This window comes from Prionailurus bengalensis, chromosome B1 (genome assembly GCF_016509475.1).
Source record: "Prionailurus bengalensis isolate Pbe53 chromosome B1, Fcat_Pben_1.1_paternal_pri, whole genome shotgun sequence".
NCBI lineage: Eukaryota > Metazoa > Chordata > Mammalia > Carnivora > Felidae > Prionailurus > Prionailurus bengalensis.
The window spans coordinates 165,322,997-165,348,900 of NC_057344.1; the positions used below are offsets into that span (position 1 = coordinate 165,322,997).

The following is a 25,904-nucleotide window of genomic DNA, read 5'->3' on the forward strand; positions in this document are numbered from 1 at the left end:
ATCCGAGAATTGCCTGGAGAGCTTCCTAAAAATTATAGATTCCTGGGCCTGTTGAATGAGAATCCCTGGAATGGAGCCCAGAAATCTTCTAAAAACCACTGTAGATGAGCCTGGTGTAGATGACTGAGAATCACTGCTCTTTACGTCACCAAGGAATTAAAACAGGAGAGGGAGATGGGGATAATAGCTACTCTTGGAAACTATAAGACAGCATCTGTACTTCTTTATTTCCTTCCTTTAATTTAGCCTGGTGGAGTAGTGATAGTATCCCCATTTAGTAATTGATTAGACTTTTGTTTCAGAATGATCATGTTGATTACAGTATAGCATGAAAGTTAAAGGATTACCAGAGGAAAATGGAAATGGAAGCAAAATTAAGTAGCAATATTTATACTTCAGAATTTCAGGGGAGAGAAGTCATCATAGCAAGTGAATAGATAGGTACAATGATGTGCCTTGAATGTAAGATTTATTTTGAGTGCTGTAGACTCAGTCTTTCTACAGGGATGAGATGAAAACAAGTCAGTTAAAACGTTGCAGAAATCCTCAAAAGCTGTTTAGAAACCATCCTGTTCAGTATGAATTGCTGTAAACTTTATAAAGAGCTAAACAAACTAGCAGTTGTAATGAACTGGTTATCAGCAAATTGGCCTGCTTATGCAAGGCAGGAATCTGGATTTTGTAGGTTTCTAGTTGCTCTGTACTGTGAAAATTACATCATGATGACATAATGAGCAATAGAAGAAAATGATGCAGCAAATCTGTCTCTTCCTACTAGATGAGTTCCCACTGGAAGCAGAATCCAGTGGAGATATTATAGCAATTATAAGCTAGCCGTTTGTCCTTTGGCTCTAATAAGATAAATTTATTCATACCATAATGATCAGATAAATTTTTTCTTTTGTATTTCGTTTTTGTGTCAAAATTAATTCGTGAGTGGAAAACTTTGGCACAAGCAAAATCTGTGGGGTTTCTTCATTCTCCTTTGTGTTATTTTTTTTTTATTTTCCCCACCCTTCTGTTACATTCGGGGGGACATCTTAGGGATTCTTTTGCTTTCAGTGAGAACAGTTGACTAACTGCTTCAGTTCTTCTGAAGTTGTCAGATTAACAAATAACCTAAAAGTAACTCTAACTGTGAGGTAACTATAGGATTTTATTTTCTCCCCCCACAAGGGGTATGGCCGCACAAACTGTCATGTGATTTTATTTGGCTCATTAATCAAACTATCTGCACATGTCTCTCTGATTCAGTGGCCACTAGACTGCTCAAAGTCGACATTACACAAACAAAATAATCGCAATGAGCCCTAAAACCCTAAGTTTGCTATCGACTTCCCGGAAGGACTTTTACTTAGTATCTTTCTATCTCTGGAACAGAATATGAAGCGTCGCAGGCGTCGAGATATTTTGCGAGTACAGCTGGTACGAATATTTGAACTGCTGGCAGATGCGGGTGTCATTAGTCACAGGTCAGTGTTGGATTTTGATTTGTAAAACTTTGATTAGGGAACATAATATTGTCTCTTATGAAATACATAAAAACAAAGCATGCTTGCAACAATAAAAACCTTCAACGCCGTGAGCATTATTTGCCAGTCCATCTAGTATTAGCCAGTGGCTAAAAAACATGTTGAAAAAAAATCTACCACTAGTACTAGATTGCTTCGGGAAAAAATTGGGTATGACATTCCTAGGATTTTGATATTTGTAGGAATCTAGTAACTCAGGCAAGAGGACAGTAGCCTTGTTTTGTGCCTAAGTTAACTTCATCTTACCTCATTTTAAAGATGTATTTCTTGGGCGCCTGGGTGGCTCTGTCGGTTAAGCGGCCGACTTCAGCTCAGGTCATGATCTCAAGGTCCGTGAGTTTGAGCCCCGCGTCGGGCTCTGTGCTGACAGCTCAGAGCCTGGAGCCTGTTTCAGATTCTGTGTCTCCCTCTCTCTGACCCTCCCCTGTTCATGCTCTGTCTCTCCCTGCCTCAAAAATAAATAAACGTTAAAAAAATAAATAAATAAAAATAAAGATGTATTTCTTGTAGACTGTAAAATCATATATATATACATCTATCTATACATCTAGATAGATAGATAGATAGATAGATGTATATATATATATAGGCTAAACACTATAAAGTTTACAAATTTATCCCAGTCATCTATTAGTCTATCCTATTGGGGAAAATCACAAAATCCATGAACATAAATCATAATTCATAACTTTCCACCCTTCCCCAATGAAGACATTGTTAGAATAAAGGCATTTTGGCACTAAGACCAGCCCCTCGAGGAAAATTCCATCAGCTTTGGGTTGAGAACTACCTATTTCCTTAGGAAAGATAACGTGTTACCTGACTGTTTATTGAAGGAGGGAAAAAAAGAGAGATCTGATCATCTTCAAAAAAAGGTAACTGAAAAGAGATCCTGCGGAAAAAAGAATGTTAATAATAGTGCAGTGTTGTTACTCTGGCATTGTCCTGCTTATTTCTGAGTACCTCCTCCCTTTCATAGTTCGCATCAAGTGCTTTTTTGACAAGTGCTTTCAAAAATAGAGCTTTAATTAAAGAGAATTTAAACCACCGATTACCTTTTCTTTTATAGTAAATGAAAAGCAAATGAGAAGAAGGAAAAAGAAACATCATTCCTTTTTTTTGTCCTACACAAAATAAAACAGTGGAAGTCAGGAAAAGAGAATTTGAAACATGCTGGGCTTCATGCAAAAAAATCAACAACCTAATACATACCTGGATCTTTTTTTGGTTGTTGCTTTTAATGTAACGTTAGTGAATGGAGAATCTTTGAATGGTACTATTTTGGGGAACTGCAGGATGTTGGTGTATTTAAAATTTAACTGCAAAAGCTGTACTCACCATTGGGCAGTAATGGTTTTGAACACAGTTATGGTTTTGGTTTTGTTTGATTTTTTTTTAAGAGAAAGTAATCCTATAAGGCTGTTGCTATTATGGACTTTTTATTTCCTTGATTAAGGCAAAAAAGATGAGTTCAGAATGCCAAGAAGGCAGGGATCTTTGTTTTGTTCCTCAAGCTGATCCTGTGTGCCTCATGCATAGGAAGTACTCAATGAATATTTGTTAAATGAATGAATGTTTTATTCTGGGTCAGGTTGCAGTCTATTAAATTGGTTTCCCATCCAATAATAAATCATGACTCAGAAATTAAAAACATTCATTTAAGGAATAAAGGGAAACATTTCAAAAAAAAAAAAAAAAAAAAGGAAAAGAAAAGAAAAGAAAGGTGCCTGGGTGGCTCAGTCATTCAGCATCTGACTTCAACTCAGGTCATGATCTCATGGTTCTTGAGTTCGAGCTCCGCGTCGGGTGAGCTCGAGCTCCATTTGGGGTGAACATGAGCCCTGCTTGGGTGAGCCCTGCTTCTCTCTCTCTCTCTCTCTCCCCCCCACACACACACCCTCTCTCAGCCCCTCTCTCACTTGCACCTTTTCTCTCTCAAAAAAAGGGAGGGGACACATTTCATTATGAATTCATTGAACATATTTTTATTGTAGACTGATATTTTTAAGATGCTGTAATACCATGGTGATTCCTTACTCTTGTTTTCATGGCTTTAGGATGTTTATTCTTTTGAGAGAGCACATGCAAGTGGGCAAGGGGCAGGGAGAGAGAGGAGACAAAATCTGAAGCATGCTCCAGGCTCTGAGCTGTCAGCACTTGAACTCACGAATTGTGAGATCATGACCTGAGCCGAAGTCAGATGCTTAACCAACTGAGCCAACCAGGCCACTCCTACGATGTTTACAAGAAGCTCTTCACAACTATTAAAAATTAGGTTTACTTTTAAAATCTTTTGTTTTAGAAGTACTTTTCAAATAAAGCAAGGAAAACTGATCAAAATGAATGTAATGTAACATCATCATTTATATAGCACTTATGGTTTACTAATAAGATTATGATTCATTTTCTTTTATGATTTCATTTTCTCTTTCTTGCATAGTAACTCATTTATAGTCTTACTAAAATGCTCTGAGGTAGCTACTGGTCAAATCCTTTATAAACAATGGAACAAGACTGGAACTCAAGACTTCTGACTAACCAAAGGAGCCTTTCTGGTCTTTGGTTTCCAGGCAGAGAGCCCTTGCCTCAGGGAAAAAATTACTGCAGATTTTTGAGACAATTCCACGGGTATAAGAAGACTTGAAAACCACCACTCATACTTGAATTCTCTTAAAGTTTTGTGCCCCTAGTACTACCTGTTTTAGAATCTTGCAGAGAATAAATACCTAATGGATATTTGATTGATTATGCTAAAGGCATGATATGAATATGTGTGGCAACCAGGAGAATATATAGAGCTAGTCTTTCTTCTTTCTACCCTTCTGAACCGATCCTTCCTATCCCGTATGCCTCCTTATTTCCTTATTTTGAAAAACTATATATTTTGCCAGAGAAGGAATAACACTCAGCTCTCAGAATAGTCGATTAAAAGCAGATATGGAATTGAATAATATAAATTGCAGTAGTTTCTTGATTAAGAAGCACCATCTAGGGGCACTTGGGTGGCTCAGTAGATTGAGCATCTGACTTTAGCTTGGGTCATGATCTCATGGCTCGTGGGGTTGAGCCCCGCATCAGGCTCTGTACTGACGTCTCAGAGCCTGGAGCCTGCTTTGGATTCTGTGTCTCCCTCTGTCTCTGCCCCTCCCCCATTCACGCTCGCGCTCTCTCTCTCTCTCTCTCTCTCTCTCAAAAATAAACATTAAAAAAAAAAAAAGAAGAGGAAGAAGCATCATCTAGGAACACCTGGGTGGCTCAGTCAAGTGTCCAACTCTTGATTTCAACTGAGGTCATGATTTCAGAGTCATAGGATCGAGCCCTGCATTAGGCTCTGTGCTAACAGTGCAGACCCTGCTTGGGATTCTCTCTATCCCTCTGTCTCTGCCCCTCCCTTACTCACATGCTCTGTCTCCTAAAATAAACTTTAAAAAAGCACAATCTATCTCATATTTGTAAGCCAAAATCACGTTCATTTAATTTTTGTATATTAAGTTGCACACTATCATGACCATGCCAAGTTTTAATACACAGTTGATCCTTGAACATAGATTCGAGCTGCACAGGCCCACTTGTATGTGAATTTTAACAGTACAGTAATATAAATGTGTTTTCTCTTATGATTTCATTTTGTCTGTCTTTATTGCAAGAATATAGTACATAATATGTATGACATGCAATATATATGTTCATCAACAGTTTATGTTATCGGCAAGGTATCCAGCCAACAATAGGCTATTAATTGCTAAGTTTTGTGGAGTTAAAAGTTATATACAGATTTTTGACTGGAGTGGTGTGAGTGGGTACCCCAAGCCCCCCCATTGTTTAAGGGTCTACTGTGTATTATTCTGGTTTGATTACTAGGAATTTATTTTGATTGAAATTACAATTTAAAATCACATTTTCTTTTTTTTTTTCCAATATTTTCAGTGCAAGTGGTGGCCTTGATAATGAAACACATTTCCTCAACAACACTTTATTGGAATATGTAGATTTAACTCGACAACTCCTGGAAGCAGAAAATGAGAAAGACTCTGACACACTGAAGGATATACGATGCCATTTTAGTGCCTTAGTGGCGAATATCATTCAGAATGTTCCAGGTAATTTTTTTCAGTTTCTTTTTTTTTTTTTAATTTTTTTTTTAATGTTTTTATTTATTTTTGGAGGAGAGAGAGACAGAGCATGAGTGGGGGAGGAGCAGAGAGAGAGGGACACACAGAATTTGAAGCAGGCTCCAGGCACTAAGCTGTCAGCACAGAGCCCGATAAGGGGCTCGAACACACGAACTGTGAGATCATGACCTGAGCCGAAGTCGGATGCTTAACTGACTGAGCCATCCAGGCACCCCTATTTTCAGTTTCTTAAAACATTATTGAATTATTAAGCGACCGTCATATATTTTTTTCCCATCAGGGTTTGCAGTCTCAGGTGCTAAAGCAGCTAAAACATAGTGGAAAATATGTCAGCATAACATGGATGGAAAGCGTTTGTTTTAGCTTTCAGTTAGTGGTGTGAGTAGAAATCAAAAAACAACCCCACCTAGATTTTTAATGATAATCAAGACACTAACAAAAAATTTAAGAAGTCAATAGAATATTCTTCTATTATTTTTATTTTTAAAAATTCTATTCTTTTATTTAAAAAAAATTTTTTTTAATGTTTATTTTTGAAGGAGAGAGAGACAGAGTGCGAGCCAGGGAGGGGCAGAGACAGAAGGAGACACAGAATCCGAAGTAGGCTCCAGGCTTTGAGCTGTCAGCATAGAGCCTGAAGTAGGCCTCGAACTCATGAGCCATGAAATCATGACCGGGCCAAAGTCGGACGCTTAACTGACTGAGCCACTCAGGTGCCCCTCGGATAAGCTTCTTTAGACAGACTTGTTCTAGGTCTAGTAAGCAAAAAGAAATAGTAATGAGAATAGAATTACAAGATATTTTTGAGTAATGGAAGAAGGGTGTAGGCTGCAGTTACCAAAGATACCAAATATACCAAAGATACAGTGTTATTGACTGGTTCCTTTAAGGTCATTGTACCTATTGTTGAGTACCTACCAAATGGCAGATAGTGGTTTAGGCACCAGAAATATTAATTTATGCAATTACGTCTTAAAAAGCCATAAATTCTGTACAAGTGTAAGACATAGAAATGTGACTGTAGCCTTTGGTATAAATGTAAATACAATTTTTTTCTTTTTCTCTGAAAAAGAATAATTTTGTTAGCTTTAAAAATACATGCAAACAGTTGGCTTTTAAAGTAAGAGCATGGGTTGTATTTTATAAGAGAGTCCAGTAAGCATTTCTTAGGTACCTTAATTTCAAGTGCAGGAGCCCTATTTGGAACTTTAGAGGAAATGATGCCAGTTAGAGGGAAAGAGCATTCTTTCCCTCTAACTTTTCTGATCTGAAGCCCATTAACATAAAGATAGAATTTAGTCCATTACTAAACATTTTTCTACAACTTCCAGATTGGCTCATTAAGATACTATTGGGTTTCTTCAACAAGGATTGACACCGAGAATTTGTAGATGGAATTTTAACGTGGAGAGAATCCGCAGAGATCATCTCAACCAGTCCTTTTCAAACTGTGTCGTTTTTCCTCTGCTGCCAGCAGCAAGAGGCAGCAGAATGGGTTTGGACTCTAGGCCTTACCCCTGAGTTCAAGTAGATCAGCCCCTCCTTTGTCTGTTTTGTGTATCAAGATTCCATGTAAGGACTGTTGATTCTTTGACAAAGACAGCTGTGCTGCTAAAAACATACAGCTTAAAAACAACTTATCTCGTCCAAAGATTTCACTTGACATTGAACCGAGATCCAGAGTTGTGTTTGTGTTGATGTCTCGGCCCCGCTTGCCGTGTAAGCAGCAACAGCCAGGGAGAGAGGCAGGGTCCTCGTACCTCCCTTGAAATCGTGCTTGCGGGTCCTGACTCTCTCACAACGCTATGCTGCGTGGTGTCATAGTCTCAGCCCTGTTCCTGTGGCTCGCGTATGTGGAAATGATTTCTGCCACGGAGGAGGTTTTTGGCAGTTTAAGATAAAAACTTTTGCTTTCTTTTTTATAATATTGCATATTCAATGCCAAATAAGTTGGCATGCACATTAAAATAAAGGGAAATGGGAATCATTGTTTTCCCATCTATTTTTTATTCACAGTGCACCAGAGAAGAAGTATCTTCCCTCAACAGAGCCTTCGTCACAGTCTGTTTATGCTGTTCAGTCACTGGGCAGGCCCTTTCAGCATCATGTTTACACCCTTGGACAGATACAGTGACAGAAATATGCAAATTAACAGACATCAGTACTGTGCCCTAAAGGTATTTACTTAGAAATCTGCTTTCTTTTTTCTTACGTGGAGAGTGTAAATTTTTTTGTCTCTCATTGCCTAGTATTGTAAAGAGGATAGATTTCTTCTTAGTACCTTGAGAACATTAGAATAAATATTTGCCTGCTGTATGAAAACACTTATACTGTATGCTTATTTAAATGCATAAAATACAACGCAAAGAAGTTACAGAATCCACCCAAAATTTAAACACTATTTTCTTAAAGAACTGAGGATTGCTTCTTAAGTACTTTTTCTCCGTCTTTTTCCCCCCTCTTCTCTTCCAGTACTGTTCAAACTCCATGCCTAATTTGATATCATCCATTCACTTACTACTCATAATAAATTACTTAGTTTCAAAAATTACTATTACGCTTTTCTTTGTAAAGAATGAAAGGTATTGTGGCCACATAAGCATGAATAAAAATATCCTGCCTCTTCACATTAAACAGCCAACATATAACCTCTTAAATGTTTTAAATGTAATTCTAATATTATTGTTTGAAGGCTATGTCTGCTGTACTATGTTGTGGCCCTGTTGCAGATAATGTAGGACTTTCATCAGATGGCTATTTGTACAAATGGTTGGATAACATTTTGGACTCTCTGGACAAAAAGGTAATTATGACAGTTCCTTTAAGATTTCATAATGAATGGCACTACATTGTTTGGAGTTACAGTATGACCCATTGAAAATCAATCTTTTTTTTTTTAATAGGAGACATATTAGAATATAAACAAAAAGCATATTATATAAAATTAAATAGGATGCAACAATTTAAGAATTTTCTAATTCTTATTACTTAAATAATGTTAATTATTATAGGGTTAATATAATAGTGTGTACATATATCTCACAATAGGGTTCTAAATCTAAAGTATATTAATATAGAATACGTTGAGCTCCATGGAAGAAATACATGTTATTTGTTATGCTTAATTTCATTTTTTTTGACCACTCCCCAATTAATCTTTCTTGTCTTCCCTATTCTTTATTCTCCTGCTGTACATGCATAGACTTCACAATTTAAAATAGAACTTACATTTTTTTCCCCTCAGAATAATTTTTGTATTAGGTTATCCGAGACAAGAATAAAGCTTGATAAAAATAACTGGAGAGGTTAATAACTCACTTTTCTGAAAGCACTGAATCACTGTGCATATTCATCAGCCGCCTTTAGGGCTCTGCTGGAGGAGAGAATTGTACTACGTAGAGTCTTGTGGAAAAAGTATAGTTTATCCATGTCATTGGTTTCCTTTTGGCTAAATAAAATGAGAAGAGGTTGAACAAAAGGAGACTGAGATTTGTGCTTAAATACAATAAATATATATACTGTGTTATTTGAATAAAAATATGGGGAAGTAGTTATATAAATTTCTTTCTCCCGGGCAATCTTGTGACCTTTCTTTAGGTTCATCAGTTGGGCTGTGAAGCAGTTACATTACTGCTGGAGCTGAACCCGGATCAGAGCAACCTGATGTACTGGGCTGTGGACCGATGTTACACTGGTTCCAAGAGAGTGGCAGCTGGCTGCTTTAAAGCCATAGCTAATGTATTCCAGAACAGGTACTCTAGATACTGGCTTTCATATTTTATTTAGCTTTTTTTTTTTTTTTTAAAGAAAAATACTAAGAAACCAGTGTTTTGCTTCCCTGAGCTCTAATGAAATGTAACCAAAATAAGAATAACGATCACCGTGCATCTGTTGTACCTTTTGCCTTAAAAACAAACCCCTAGTCACTTCATTGCTTTAAAAGCTGCATGTCTGCAGCTCCGCCCTTTGTGTATCATATTTATTAATGGTGTGAAAGCCTCTAAACATTTACCTAACATGTAAAATTTGTCCCTAGGGATTATCAGTGTGATACAGTGATGCTCCTGAATCTGATCCTGTTTAAAGCAGCTGATTCTTCTCGAAGCATCTATGAGGTTGCTATGCAACTTTTACAGGTAGGTAAGCAAATATTAGTTAAAATATTTTTTAAGTTTATTTATTTTTGAGAGAGAAAGAGTGCAAGCAGGGGACGGGCAGAGAGAGAAGGAGAGAGAGAATCTCGAGCAGGCTCCACACTGTCCACGCAGAGCCCAACACAGGGCTGGAGCAGAGATCCAGAGTCCGATGCTTAACCAGCTGAGCCACCCAGGCGCCCATAGTTAAAATATTTCTTATTGAGGATTTCATGAAGCATTGCTATCTATTCTTGCCTTAAAAGTCTATAAATATTCAGCTTTATTTTCAGTGGGGCGACATGGTATCAATTCCTGATTATCATTACAAATAGAAGACAAAGATAATATGGGTCACTTAAGTCTACAAATAATACAGACTGTTCAGAAGTGTATTACAAAGGGGTCACATATATACTCCCACACATGCACCTGTATGTGCCTATATGTGTGCAAGTACTTACACAAATTGAGTGGTCAGGACCTTTCAGATAAGAATAATATGAGCCAAATGATTTTTTGAGAGCAAAGTAAAAAGTAATTAGCTCTTCTTTGATGACCTTGTATAATTTTTCTTTATTAGACCAAGAAAAATAACATAGAAAGTTTACTTCCCAAGCATGGATATTCCATCATCATACAATATCTAATTGTTAATAGGGTGAGATTTTTCTCTTTTAACCAAGAATGAGATTCAATTAGATGCTGGTTTTTCCAGAGGGCTTAAAGTGGTATTGATGGTGGTTGTGACCATCTCAGGAATTACACCCTAATGTCTTAATTAATTAGGAAGAAAGTTCAGTGGTATCACTCTCTATATAGTGTAATGTTAAAGAATTTTTAAATTTTTTTTTTTTAACGATTTATTTATTTTTGAGAGAGGGAGAGACAGAGCATGAACAGGGGAGGGTCAGAGAGAGGGAGACACAGAATCTGAAACAGGCTCCAGGCTCTGAGCTGTCAGCACAGAACCCGACTCGGGGCTCGAACTCACGGACCGTGAGATCATGACCTGAGCCGAAGTCGGCCGCTTAACTGACTGAGCCACCCAGGCGCCCCAAGAATTTTTAAATCATATTCCTTATTTGATCTGTATGTAACCAAGATCTATTTGAAGATTTTTTTTCACTTATACATGTTTCATATAATCCTGTTTTTGAACTGGGAAGTGGTAAATTTTCTTCAAGTAATAGTATAGTAAGTTGCTTAAGTCATTTTCAGACTGCTACTGCCTCAAACTGTTGGCATTAAGCTCAAGGAATATAAAGCCTTGTAAACAATTACAGATCCTTTGCAAACATTTCTAGGAATTAGAAATTAACATCTTGGGGCGCCTGGGTGGCTCAGTCGGTTAAGCATCTGACTTCGGCTCAGGTCATGATCTCACGGCTTGTAGGTTCAAGCCTTGTGTCAGGCTCTGTGCTGACAGCTCAGAGCCTGGAGCCTGCTTCGGATTCTGTGTCTCCCCCTCTTTCTGTCCCTCCCCCACTCATGCTCTGTCTCTCTCTCTCTCAAAAATAAATAAATGCTGAAAAAAGAAAAACGAAAAAAAAGAAATTAACATCTGGAATACTTTCAATATACATACCTGTATTATTTTTAAGCGGGAATAATTCTTGTGAGAAGATTTTATTTTTCGATTATAGCTGAAATTTAGAGGACTCATGAAATCTTTACATTCCTGCAGATCCTGGAACCGAAGATGTTTCGCTATGCTCACAAATTGGAAGTTCAGAGAACAGATGGAGTACTTAGCCAGCTGTCTCCTCTGCCGCACCTGTATTCTGTTTCATATTATCAGTTATCTGAGGAGTTAGCAAGGGCTTATCCTGAGCTAACTCTCGCCATGTTCTCAGGTATGATCATTGAACTGGTTAGTGGGTTTTCGTTAGGAATCGTTTCTAAATAGCTACTTTTAGGACATTTTACGTATATGAAATTTGAGGTTGAATCAAAACAAAACATGTCTTTAAAGTTTTCTTTCTTTATTTATCTGTACACCACATGTGGGGCTCAAACTCATGACCCCAAGATCAAGAGTCGCACACTCCTCTGACTGAGCCAGCCAGACACCCCTAAAATAAAACATGCCTTTATGTGAGAGAATGTTTTTTCTTTAATAAGAACTCTTAATACTAATCCCCTCATGATATGTACATTTCTTATTAATGAAGTCTTTCCAGGCTTCTCACTTTGCCTTCCTTTCTTCTTTGCCTTGCAAAAAGTGGGGGGAAAAAAAAAAAGAGGGGCTTCACATGCAATTTAAAAACATGTTTGGAGGGGTGCCTGGGTGGCTCAGTTGGTTGAGCATCAGACTTTTTTTATGTTTATTTTGGAGACAGAGAGAGAGAGAAAGAGAGAAACTGTGAGTGGAGGGAGGGTCAGAGAGAGAAGGAGACACAGAATCCAAAGCAGGATGCTGTCAGCACAGAGCCTGACGTGGAGCTTGAATTCACAAACCACGAGATCATGACCTGAGCTGAAGTCGGATGCTTAACTGACTGAGCCACCCAGGCGCCCCAAGCATCAGACTCTTGATTTCATCTCAGGTCATAACCTTGCAATTCCCGGGATTAAGCCCCACAGCGGGCTGCCCGCTGATGGTGCAGAGCCTGCTTGGGATTCTCTCCCTCTTTCTCTGCCCCTCCTCTGCTTGTGTGCATGTGCACCCTTTCTCTCTCTCAACAACATGAGCTTTAAAGAAAATAATTAAATTAAAATATTTCTTGTGGCACCTGTGTGTGGCTCGGTCAGTTAAGCTTCTGACTCTTGATTTTGGCTCATCTTATTATCTCACAGTTTGTGAGATTGAGCCCTGTGTTGGGCTCTGCACTGATAGCACAGAGTGTGGTTAGAATTCTCTGTATCTGCCCCTCCCCACCTTGCATACATGCACGTTCTTTCTCTCTCCCTCTTTCTTTCTCTCAAAATAAATAAATAAACATTAAAAAAAAAATAAAAATAGGGGTGCCTGGGTGGCTCAGTCAGTTAAGTGACTGACACTTGATTTTGGCTCAGATCGTGATCTCATGGTATGTGAGATTGAGCCCCACATTGGGTTCTGCACTGGCAATATGGAACCTGCTTGGTATTCTCTCTGTCTCCCTCTGTGTCTGCCCCTCCTGTGTTCTGTCTCACTCGCTTTCAAAATAAATAGCTGGGCCTGGGTGGCTCAGTTGGTTAAGCGTCTGACTCTTGGTTTTGGCTCAGGTCATGATCTTATGGTTTCATGAGTTCAAGCCCTGTGCCAGGCTTTGTGCTAGCAGCATGGAGCCTGCTTGGGATTCCCTCTCCCTCTCCCTCTCCCTCTCCCTCTCCCTCTCCCTCTCCCTCTCCCTCTCCCTCTCCCTCTCCCTCTCCCTTTCCCTCTCCCTCTCTCCCTCTCTTTGCCCCTCCCTGACTTGCATTGTCTCTGTTTCTCTCAAAATAAATACATTTTAAAAATTAAATGAAGAAATATACTTAAAAATAGAAATAAATAAAAACATTTCTTTGGTAGACACAGAGCTTCCTGAGTCTTCTAGTATATAACTTATCTTGTGCATTGGTCTGTCATTAATAATAAAAATGGGCAGAGATAAGGATCCAGGTTTCTTTCTTTAAGGAAAACCTGTAATCATAGGGAAAGGGCCTGCAGTGCCTTAAGCAAAACTATCGCTTAGGATCCCACATTGCTTTCTGGTTCAATTTCCTTTCCTTGGGGCCAACAACTATTCCTGCCGCGAGCGTCTAAAACAGAGGGACTGTGTGTCAGGCAAGATGTGCTCTCTATCTGGATCTGCCAAGACTCAGCTTTAGGACAATTTTTGTTTAAAATCTAGTTTAACCTTCTGCCCAATGGACACTATTGCAAGTTCTCCTGTAGTTCTTGAATTTTCACCGAAGAGTTGATTTTAACACCGAACACTTAGCTGGTTTTTCTACTTTTCACTTGTAACAAGATCTTATTTTAGTCTGAGAATTGGACAGGCACCAAAATGGACATCCAGGGGATTAGAAAGTTCTCCTGTGGACCCTTTCTTTCATTTAGTCAAGACATGGTGACCTTCACCTTCTTCGGGCATCTTTCCACAGCCTCCATTTCAGTAGTGGAAGTATTCCCCATCCCTCACTGACCTGACTGGGGGGGGGGGGGGGGCGATTTAAATTCCTGTAACATTCAATCTTAAAGTGGTTTGCCTGTTTGGTTTGTACCGGTAGATGGCAGTGACCGAGCCCTTCCTTTTCCGTAACTCCCACAGTCCTGACAGCCCTTTCAGGATCCGTGTGCATGGTCATCGGTGCAAAGCAGTGACCGCCATGGCCACTGATGCTGCTGCTGGCCTTCTTCTCAGGGCTCCTACACAGAGAGCAGAACAGTCCAGCGGAGTCTCAGAGCTTCAGAAATGGGTCGGGATGGCAGCTGATATGAGTGTAGACCATGCCCACAGCTCAGTCACCTTGTCCCTTTTCCTTCAGTTCTGTCATCAGACGCCCTTGTCAGTAGGATTGGTTAATTATAACTGCTTTGCTTAAAATGGTTTATTCTAAACCAAAATATAGCCTGTAAACCTACTCAGTGCAGTTTTCATTCTGATTGTTTCCAAGGCAAGATGAGCACAGTGCTTCTTAGGGGTTGTAGAGTACAGCTGTCAATGTAAACTTTGCCCACTTTGAAATATGAGGGTCCCTCCCCTTCCTCTCTCTGGACCACTTGCGGAAATCTTTAAATGTTGTCCCCTCCCTGGCCCTTCCCACCCTTGCTCTTCCCATCGTTTTCCTCCTATACACCCACTTCTTCTTTATTAATTTTTTTTTCATGTTTATTTATTTTTGAGAGAGACCGAGACAGAAAGCGAGTGGGTTAGGGGCAGAGAGAGAGAGAGAGAGAGAGAGGGAGACACAGAGGCAGAAGCAGGCTCCAGGCTCTGTGCTGCCAGCGCAGAGCCCGACACGGGGCTCGAACTCATGAGTCGCGAGATCATGACCTGAGCCAAAGTCAGACGCTCAACTGACTGAGCCACCCGGGCGCCCCTGTACAGCCACCTGCCCCATCTCCTGCCCCTTTACCTTGCCTTGAGTGTCTGCATCCACTTTTATCATGCCCTCCACCCTCATGCATCTTCATAAATAGCCTTAAGACTCCGTTAGCTTGAGTTTCCTCTTTGTAAACTTATTGAAGGCTTTCCCACTGCTGAATCTAATCAGTAGCTTCTGGTCTTCAATCTGTTTGCTACTTTGCCCAGCAATTAATGTCAGTCACCTTCCATTTTTTAACATTCTGACCTCTCTTGATTTCTAGAAATTTTTTTTTTTTTTTTTTAATTTTTTTTCAACGTTTACTTATTTTTGGGACAGAGAGAGACAGAGCATGAACAGGGGAGGGGCAGAGAGAGAGGGAGACACAGAATCGGAAACAGGCTCCAGGCTCTGAGCCATCAGCCCAGAGCCCGACGCGGGGCTCGAACTCACGGACCGCGAGATCGTGACCTGGCTGAAGTCGGACGCTCAACCGACTGCGCCACCCAGGCGCCCCGATTTCTAGAAATTTAATATTTCCTAGTTTTCCTTCTACTGTGAGGTATTCCTTTTCTGTCACTTTTGGTGGATTCTTTTCTTCTATCTGAAGTCATCGCGTTCCCAGAGTTCCATCCCAGGCCTCCTTCTCAAGAGACCCTGTCTCCCTGAGGGAGGCCACTGCTGTTGCTGTGGCCCCAGTTCCCACACACACCACCTCTCCCCTAGTCCGACCTCTTCCTTCAACTACTTTGAGAGCTCCAGGGCTTTCATTTCATACCGGAGGCACTAACATTAATGTATTAATAGGAAGGATTATTCTAATTTCTTTTTTTTTTTAATTTTTTTTTTTCCCAACGTTTATTTATTTTGGGGACAGAGAGAGGCAGAGCATGAACGGGGGAGGGGCAGAGAGAGAGGGAGACACAGAATCGGAAACAGGCTCCAGGCTCCGAGCCATCAGCCCAGAGCCCGACGCGGGGCTCGAACTCACGGACCGCGAGATCGTGACCTGGCTGAAGTCGGACGCTCAACCGACTGCGCCACCCAGGCGCCCCATTATTCTAATTTCTGAATAGTTCTGGTTATAACCAGAAAGCATGGGACTGAGCACTTGATTGGCACTATTTTGAATGTGCACAGTAATCCCATGAGGCATCTGCTTTTGTCACCCTCTTCTCACACAATAATAAATCGAGGATCAGAGGTTGACAGGTTGGCCCTAGGCCAAGCAGCTTGTTTGTGGTAGAACTGGGATTCAGACCCATGTGTGTGCAGTTCCAGAGCCAAGTTCCAAATCACTACACTTCTGTATTTACTGCTTTTGTAAAAAATATTTATTTTTGAGAGAGAGAGAGAGAGAAAGAGAGAGAATCCAAAGCAGGCTCTGCACTGACAGCAGAGAGCCCAATATGGAGCTCGAACTCCATAACTTTGATACAATGACCTGAGCTGAAGTCAGACGCCCAACCTACTGAGCCACCCAGGTGCCCCTATATTTACTCCTTTTAATGAGTAAATAACTACCAAGACCTGGTGGGCAAAAGGGGGGGCCAAGGAAAAAGAAGATGTTTATTTAAAGTGACTTTTGGAAATTTAGCTGTGTATAAAGGCATATGGGCTTTGGAATCAACCTTGTGTTTGAATACTTTGGCACGCGATTCATTTCTGACTTAGGCAGATTACTTAGACTCTGTCTACCTCACAGATTTATTACCATCATTAAATGAGATGAATGTGAGGGGCGCCTGGGTGGCGCAGTCGGTTAAGTGTCCGACTTCAGCCAGGTCACGATCTCTCGGTCCATGAGTTCGAGCCCCGCGTCAGGCTCTGGGCTGATGGCTCAGAGCCTGGAGCCTGTTTCCGATTCTGTGTCTCCCTCTCTCTCTCTGCCCCTCCCCCATTCATGCTCTGTCTCTCTCTGTCCCAAAAATAAATAAACGTTGAAAAAAATGAGATGAATGTGAAAGTAACAAGTACATCATAAGAGTCTCCCCTATATAGAACCAAAATATGGAGATTTTTCATGGGTCAGTTTAAAGTAATCTATGTAAAAAGACTGTCTTTTATCTTATAATTACATGTATGTATTTACTGAGGTAAAAAGACATCATAAAATTTACTGTAGGAATCATTTTAGATGTTTATAGTTCAATAGTGTTCGGTATGTTAACATTGTTGTGAAATTGATCTCTAGAAATTTTTCACCCTGTCGAGCTGAAACTCTATAGCCACTAAAGAACTTCCCTTTTGCCCCTACTCCCTACCTCCTGCTAACCACCGTTGTAGTTTCTATTTCTATGAAATTGATTATTTTAGATATTGCCTATAAAAAGAATTATTTAGTGTTTGTGTTTTTGTTTCACTTAGCATAATTACCCCAAGGTTCATTCATGTTGTGGCACAACAGAATTTCCTTCTTCTTTATGGAAGGAATTCTTCCATTGCAAGAATGAATATGTGTGTGTGTGTGTGTGTGTGTGTGTGTGTGTGTGTGTGTATATGTATATATGTGCATATATACATATATGTGTATATGTGTATATATACACATATATGTATATATACATAACACATTTTGTTTATCCATCTACTTGTCAGTGGACATTTGGATTGCTTTCACCTCTTGACTGTTGTGAATAGTGCTGCTATGAATGTGGGTATGCAAATATCTCTTTGAGACCCTGCTTTCAATTCTTTTGGATATATATATACAGAAGTGGGATTGCTGGATAATATGGTAGTTCTAGTTTTAACTTTTCAAGGAGCTGCCATACTGTTTACCCTAGTGGTCGCACCATTTTACAGTCCCACCAATAATGCATAAGCATTTATATGTCAGAGCCACCAAAAGTATTTTATATAAAAGTAGGATCTGATTTTTGTTAGTTGTTAGTTTTCTTTATGATGCCATTGAGGTGAAATTTATTAACAGGAGAAACAGCACTCATAATTGTTAAAAATAAAATCTTGGCTGCTTCTTCTCGAAGAATGAGTTGTGGACATTAATTACAAATCAGAAGAAACTGAAATGATACCGGTGGTTCCCACTTTTGGCTTGTTTTCAATTACAGAGATAAGCCAGAGAATTCAGACGGCTCACCCTGCCGGGAGGCAAGTAATGCTACACTACCTGTTACCGTGGATGAACAACATCGAGTTGGTAGATTTAAAACCTTTGCCCACGGCGAGGCGACACAATGAAGAGGAAGACGACTCCTTAAAAGACCGAGAACTTATGGTGACTAGCAGGCGCTGGTTGCGAGGAGAAGGCTGGGGGTCCCCACAAGCCACGGCGATGGTTTTGAACAACCTAATGTACATGACAGCAAAGGTAAAATGGGGCTTGTGTTAGCGGTTGCTGCACAGGATTATTGAGTTAAGAGGAGTGAAAAAGGTTAGAAATAGAGGGAAAGATTAGGCAATCCTGTGATAACCAGATACGCTTTATAAACTCCTTTATTCAAAGCACTTCTCATTAGATGTAAAATTAGGTTTTCAGGGGAGGAGACAAAATCATATATGGTTAATGATGTTTATGTTTGCATTTGTTGGAAGAAATGATTGTTCCTCTGGAGTATGGAAAAGATTCAAGCTGTGTATGAAATCATCATTTTCTAATGTTTCGTGCTCTGACAAGTTTGGTGTTTAACAAGCAGTCGTCACTGAAGTGTGTGTTGTGTATCCTGCATCTAGTATGGTGATGAGCTGGCCTGGTCGGAGGTGGAGAACGTGTGGACCACACTTGCAGATGGCTGGCCAAAAAACCTGAAAATAATTTTGCACTTTCTGATCAGCATTTGCGGAGTGAATAGTGAACCAAGCCTCTTGCCTTATGTATGTATTCAGGTTCATTAAAAAAAAAATTGTTGTGCTTAATAATATTTACCTGGTTTCTTATTGTGGCAGAGTGTGGGCAGTAGTAGACCAGCAGAGGCAAAGCAGGGGGCCACAGTGAGGACCCCGCCAGGAAATAGCGCATGCATTTATTCATTGCTTCATTCAGCCGGTATCATCTAGCCTTTATGACAGGCGATTCAATAATGCATATTGAATCGAGGTTCCAGGCATTTCAATCCAGTGGGTGGTGGAGATTTTATTCTTTGAACTTTCACCCAATTTATTTAATGAATGGATCAGTAAGTGGATAAAGTACGGTCTTGATAAGGGCTACAAAGGAAAATTGCAGAGTACTGAACGTGAATAACCGGGGAACCGCAGCTCTCTGAGAGGACTGGAGATGATCCTCGAGAGGAAGTGATATTGAAGGGAGACCACAGAATGGGGGATGTTTGCACTTTCTGCTAGGCAGGAGCTGGATACAAGAGCAGAACAGTGAGTGAGAGCTCAAGGCCTGTAGAAGGGTGCCGACGGCTTCCAGGAGCAAGGGAAAGCATAATGCGAGAGAGGCGATGAAGAATGTCACAGTGTTTACCTTCTAGAGGGGAAAGCTCTGCAGAACAGCTCTGCAGAATGTTGCTGTAAAAGTTCTTCCAGGTCCTACTTTACACAAACCATTTCCTAGCTTTGCTCCGCCTGACATCTCCCGAGTTAACTTGGTTACTGAAAGCGTTCTTAAGGCATGCCACAGGGATTGCCGTTCGTCGAGAAACACTCAGAGAAGGGTGGGTGTGTGGTAGAAGGTTACAGGGTCTCACGTATCTCTCTGAGCTCATCTCCTCATGTTCTCCCCCAGACCCCCTGCCCCAGGCCCTGCTGACACCCTTGCTGCCCTGCTCTCTGGCACTCCCACCTTGGGGCCTCTGCACTTGCCCTACGTAGCCACGTTGCTCACTCCCTCACCTCCTTCAGGTCTTTCCTTAGATGTCCATTCTCATTGAGGCCCTTGCTGGTCATCCTGTCCAAGACTGCAGATGCCCTGTCCCGACACCTACTCTCTTTTTCCTTTCCCTGCTTGCTTGATTTTCCCAGCACTTCTCATCATCAAACATATATTTTACCTATTTGCCTCATTGCTTTTGCCTCCATCAGTCCAGTAGATTCTCCTCAAGAGCAGGGATTTTGTCTGTGTGGTTCATCGCTGTCTTCCCAGAGCCTGGAACAGTGCCTGGCACATAGACGCCACCCATAAATTGGATGGATGAATGAGTGAATTGGTCTGGAAGAAGAAACAGGCATGAAGTTATAACTCCCAAGAAGCCAAGATGAAATTCAGGGGATAACCATTTGCCAGAAACTTAAAAGAAACTTTTTGATGACAATGATAATTTCTTAATTATCTCTTCTTAATCACTTATTATAGACCAGGCAGGGTACAGGCACCTCATCGACATTGTTTCATTTGATTCTCAGAATAGATCTGAGTTTGCTAAGATTACTGCAGTTTTACATGTGAATAAAACAGGGCAGAGAGAAGAGTCACTTCCCCAATGCCACACAGCCATTTAGCTCTGTCACTTAGTAGAGTGGATTCCAACCCAGATCTGTTTGTGAAAGGTTGGGAAAGCTTTGCGGAGAAGGCAGTGGAGTCGGGGCGGGGCTGGGGCTTGAAGACTTGGCTGGATTGAGGGAGTTCCTTACAGTCAGACAGGTTAAAGGCACAGGGGCAGAAGGGCACCTGGCAGGGTCTGAGGCGACTGAACCCGGGAACAGAGAATTAGCGAATAGAGCAGGTTGGAGAGATACAGAGCTGTGTGTAAGTCAATGGGTAATCATTATAAGATTCTGGTATGATATAATAAAACACGCTTTAAGATTTGCCCCCGGGCTCCTGTGAATCAGAGTTTCTCAGTTGTCTGTGTGCAGATGAATCACCGGGGCATCTAGTTCTGACTTGGAGGGTGGAGCCTGAGACTCTGTATTTCTAGCAGCTCCCAGGGATGATGCCCATGCCGGCGGACCACATGTTTTGAGTTGCAAGGGTTGAAGTACAAAGGGAAAAAGAGGCCAATCAGTTAGTAAGCGATTCAGTAATGCATATTGCCAACACACAGAACTTATGTGACTCATACTCTGTGCTTTCACTTATGTAACTCATACTCTGTGCTAGGCATATTTAAAATGCTTCATTAAATCTTACGTAATCCTAACAAGCTATATGAAGTGGGTGCTCCTGTCCCCGTTTTGCAGAAGAGAAAATGGAGAGTAGCTGTCCGATCGCATAGCTAGTATGTGTCTACACTGCAGTCCAGGCTGTGCGGTCTGGAGTCCGGTTCCAGTGGATCACTACTCTGTACTGCAGGGTTAGATAGGGAGCATAGGAAAAGCAGAATAAAAACTCCATTCTGGGTCTGAAGTCTGACTGACTGAAAATAACAGGAAATTTGGGATGATGTTATTAATTGCAGTCTTTCCATTAAAAAGAAACTGATTCGGAGCGCCTGGGTGGTGCAGTCGGTTAAGCGTCCGACTTCAGCCAGGTCACGATCTCACGGTCCGTGAGTTCGAGCCCCGCGTCAGGCTCTGGGCTGATGGCTCAGAGCCTGGAGCCTGTTTCCGATTCTGTGTCTCCCTCTCTCTCTGTCCCTCCCCCGTTCATGCTCTGTCTCTCTCTGTCCCAAAAATAAATAAACGTTGAAAAAAAAATTAAAAAAAAAAAAAAAAAGAAACTGATTTACAGAAAAGCAATTAGCTTTTCCTTTTCTTAAAAAAAAAATAGTGATGTCGTAGATACGGTGGGAACCATTAAACAATATCCAGCCATAAGTGTAACACTGGGCCGGGGGGGGGGGGGGGGGCACTGTGTTTGGAAAGCTGACTAATGCCCTGTTGCTGATTGATGTTCAGATTTCAGTCGTGCTTATTCACCTACTATTTAAAGTCGAACTTATCTGTTAAAATGTGTTTCAAGACCAATTTGTGAAATAAAACTTTGGCTTTTTCTTCTCCACACAATTTCTTTTGTGACAGGTGAAGAAAGTTATTGTCTATTTAGGTAGAGACAAAACGATGCAGTTGCTGGAGGAGCTGGTGCGGGAACTGCAGCTGACAGACCCCGTCAGCTCGGGGGTCACTCACATGGATAACCCCCCGTATTACCGCATCACTTCCAGCTGCAAAATCCCTTCTGTCACCTCAGGTGAGAAGCCATTTGAAACTGGTAACTTGGTCTCAAAAGAGAAGCTTGACATAATTGTTCACCCTAGCAAGCATTTGCCTTAAACATCATCGAGAAAATAACAGCGCCCCCGTCGGGCTGCACGCTGGGCATGAAGTCTGCTTAGGATTTCCTCTCTCTCCCTCCCTCTCTCTGTCTCTCTCTGTCTCTCTCTCTCTCTCTCTTTTTCTCCCTCTGCCCACCCCCCCCCCCACTTGCTGTCTCTAAAATTAAGAAAAAAAAAAACAAAACAAAAGCAAACGTGAGTCATGTATGGTAATTAACTTCACAAGACTTTGTAAATCTTCATATGAGTGATGAAGTTTGACAGTGTGAGAATTCTTAATATTACAAAGGGAAACGTATTTACATATGTATTTGGAACTGGAATATAGATACAACGAGCATTTTTTTTAAGTTTATTTATTTATTTTGAGACAGAGAGAGAGAGAGAGAGAGAGAGAGACCGAACAAGCAGGGGAGGGACAGAAAGAGAGGGAGAGGGAGAATCCCAAACAGGCTCCACGTTGTCAGCACAGAGCCCAGTGCAGGGCTCGATCTCATGAACCACGAAATCATGACCTGGGACAAAACCGTGAGTCGGATGCTTAACCAACTGAGCCACCCAGGCACACCCTCCCCTTCTACAACAAGCATTTTTTAATGAATATAATTAGTGTGTTAAATATAGAAAATGCTTACTTGTTGAATTACTCTGTAATTTCATATTATAATTATTTGGGCATATATAATACAGTCATGTAAGTGATACACACACACACACACACACACACACAGGTATAGTTATTATAATATTTTAAGTTGAAGAAACTGTGTCCCTGAGGGAATAACTTCCATTAAAATCAATATAATACTGGGACTATTTTAAATTACATTTCCATGAAATTATTTGTCACTCGGTTTATATTGAATGTTTCTGTCATGTTAATAACATCTGTATAATTAGAAATCTTTTATAGTTTATTTTCTGGCATCTATTTTCATCTCTTAGCTCTTTTAGCTCGTTTTGTTCTACTTTCTAAGGGATTTCTAATAACACTTCCATTGAAAGCTTTTAATATTTTTAATTCTGAAGAGTTTATTCTTTAGTTTTTTGTTTCGTTTTTTTTTTAGGAATGCCTTATTCATGTTTCATGGTTGGACTGTCTTCCTTATCTGATGAAGTTTTCTTCTCCCAGCAAAAGTTCCTATTGTATCTATATAGTTCTGTTTTGATTTGTCTTAGTAAAAGCTTTTCTTAAAAGTCTACCAATTCTAGATCTGTCTTTTGATAAAGAGTGGAATATTAAAAAGTTGATTGGGGGGCACCTGGGTGGCTCAGTCCGTTGAGCATTTGACTTCGGCTCAGGTCATGATCTCACAGTTCACGGGTTCAAGCCCCATGTTGGGCTCTGTGCTGAGCCTTCTTCTGATTCTGTGTCTCCTTCTCTCTCTGCCCCTCCTTTGCTCATGCTCTCTCTCTCTCAAAAATAATAAACATTAAAAAAATTTTTTTAAGTTGATTGGATGTTTTATAGGTATACATGGAACTTATTGACTTTGTCATTTGTTGTATGGTGATTTCATTGATGTAAGTGTCTATAGGTCTCTTCTCTTGGATGACTAATCAGATTCCCCAGACAAAACTCTACTAGTCATCTACCTAAAGGAGAGGGTGTAGGGCTGTGTGTGTATGTGTGTACAAATACATTAATCCATAGATAACACACACACATACACACAGCATAGTCTTTAAGCCTTCTGGTAGCCCCATGGGGTGAGAAGGTTTCAAGGGGATACAATCTCAAATTTTAGGATGTATATTTTCACTCAATTCCCCTATTCTCAATAAAGTTCTTATTCTTTCAGCTGTAATTATGTGCCCTAGTCCAGAAATCTTTGATTTACTCTTATCAGAAAAGATTTCTGGAAGTGTAGGGAGAGAGCCCCCCTGTTACAAGAGGAAGGGGTATAGATTTTGGGGACCAATTACCTCTGAAGTAGATTTTCAACCAAGCCTGCCATTTTAGCAACACCTTCAGAGTACTCCCAGAGATACTCAAAGCTATGAATTCCTGAACCTTTTGGAGGTTCAACAGCATAGATATGGAAGCTTCTTGGTTTACCCCATGACCAGCTTAAGATTCAGCCTTCTTAAAGCTTAATTACTTCTTGTCCATTTGTTTTCAACCATCCAAAATTTTGTTGCTGCTGTCTCCTTTCCCTCTTGGTTGTTATGAGTACGCTCCTTTTTCTTTAAAAAAAAATTTTTTTAATGTTTATTTTTGAGAGAGAGGGAGAGACACAGAGTGAGAGTGGGGGAGGGGCAGAGAGAGGCGGGAGGAGACACAGAATCCAAAGCAGGCTCCAGGCTTTGTGCTGTCAGCACACAGCCCAGTGCGGGGCTCAAACCCATGGACTGGGAGATCATGACCTGAGCCGAAGTCAGATGCTCAACTGACTGAGCCACCCAACTGCCCCAAGTACATTCCTTTATAAAAATCACGTTGCTTTCATTTTAGTGGAGTTTTAACATCTGTAATTTTGAAATCTTTTGTTCTTACTGAGTTATCCCAAGCTTTAAGTTCACAGATACGGTTTTATTTCTGATTGCAGGAACTACTTCCAGTAGCAATACAATGGTAGCTCCCATAGACGGCAATCCCGATAATAAGCCCATAAAAGAGAATATTGAAGAGAGGTAAGTACCCCTTTGTTCTTCATTAGCCTTTCAGTTTGACAGAGCCTGATTATCAGAATAAATGATAACTTCTGCATTGGCATGTATATTTCATAGAATGTATATTTCAAAATTCTAGTGAAGAAATACATTTCCATTTTGGAAATTTTCCACATTGCCTATTTCATCATTAAAATGCTGACTTGCTAGATTCTTTTATGCGCTCTAACGGATGAATAGGTAGAGTATGTTCTCTCTTTTTGTGTTGTTTACTGTTTTAGACTTTCCTAAATGGCTATTCACTCTGCCTATCTTCTTTATAAAATAGGCTTTATCAGAACATTACTACCCCATTTAAGAAAAATCTTCAGGTAGAAATAATTGACTTTAAATCTTAAGCTTTTGAACTATAAGATGGAAATTAATGGGGCACCTGGGTGGCGCAGTCGGTTAAGCGTCCGACTTCAGCCAGGTCACGATCTCGCGGTCCGTGAGTTTGAGCCCCGCGTCAGGCTCTGGGCTGATGGCTCGGAGCCTGGAGCCTGTTTCCGATTCTGTGTCTCCCTCTCTCTCTGCCCCTCCCCCGTTCATGCTCTGTCTCTCTCTGTCCCAAAAAAAAAAAAAAAAAAAAAAAAGATGGAAATTAACGTGTGTGTGTGTGTGTGTGTGTGTGTGTCTCATAGTAAACTTTTGTTAATAGTTGATGTACTGTGTTCTTTTTTAAACGTAGAACGTGAAACCGAAAGTACAAATACCATTTTTCCATGAACTGTGACTAACTCCATGATCATTCCCATAGCTATGTGCACCTAGACATCTACAGTGGACTAAACAGTCACTTAAATCGTCAACATCACAGACTAGAATCTCGATACAGTAGCAGCTCTGGAGGATCTTATGAAGAAGAAAAAAGTAATAAGTTCCAAATGTCTTTTATAACTACAATGGCAAGGTGTATTATTAATATATTAATTTTAGTAAATATGTATTTTTCTGGTAAATTGTTTTTAAGAAGTGTTTAACTGCCACTAGTGGTGTTCCAGCATAACCTGAAATGTCCTGATTTTGAGGAGAAGCACGAATGGGGGAAATTTGTTTTAAAAGCACAGGGTCCCTATAGACGAGTCAACAGGAACATAAGAATTGGTTCTCAAGAAGCATCATAGACACTGACTACAGCCTGCTTTTTTTTTTTTTTTTGCTTTTTTTTTTTTTTTTTTAATAGGTTGGCTCTTTTTCTGTGGATTTATGTTTTACTGAAAAGTTCTCCCTTGCAATTAATGGTAAAGTGAATATCTACCCAAGTCTCACTAGAACACTGAGGTAGAGTGGAGTAGAAGGGCAAAAGCCTTCAGACTGGGAAGTTGACCCTGA

At 40.4% G+C, this 25,904-nt stretch overlaps 1 protein-coding gene across 9 annotated transcripts in view; it reads left to right on the forward strand.

The window, feature by feature from the left end:
• FRYL (FRY like transcription coactivator) overlaps window positions 1-25,904 on the forward strand; it is a 272,325-nt gene that overhangs the window by 185,437 nt on the left and 60,984 nt on the right. For all 9 annotated transcript variants that reach the window (XM_043572703.1, XM_043572706.1, XM_043572705.1 and 6 more), the window contains 12 exons: window positions 1,381-1,472; window positions 5,460-5,632; window positions 7,682-7,842; window positions 8,358-8,468; window positions 9,263-9,417; window positions 9,702-9,801; window positions 11,486-11,654; window positions 17,868-18,127; window positions 18,490-18,630; window positions 21,664-21,832; window positions 24,467-24,551; window positions 25,330-25,442. In XM_043572703.1, coding sequence (XP_043428638.1) covers window positions 1,381-1,472; window positions 5,460-5,632; window positions 7,682-7,842; window positions 8,358-8,468; window positions 9,263-9,417; window positions 9,702-9,801; window positions 11,486-11,654; window positions 17,868-18,127; window positions 18,490-18,630; window positions 21,664-21,832; window positions 24,467-24,551; window positions 25,330-25,442 — 1,729 coding nt within the window. The remainder of the gene's footprint in view (window positions 1-1,380; window positions 1,473-5,459; window positions 5,633-7,681; window positions 7,843-8,357; window positions 8,469-9,262; window positions 9,418-9,701; window positions 9,802-11,485; window positions 11,655-17,867; window positions 18,128-18,489; window positions 18,631-21,663; window positions 21,833-24,466; window positions 24,552-25,329; window positions 25,443-25,904) is intronic.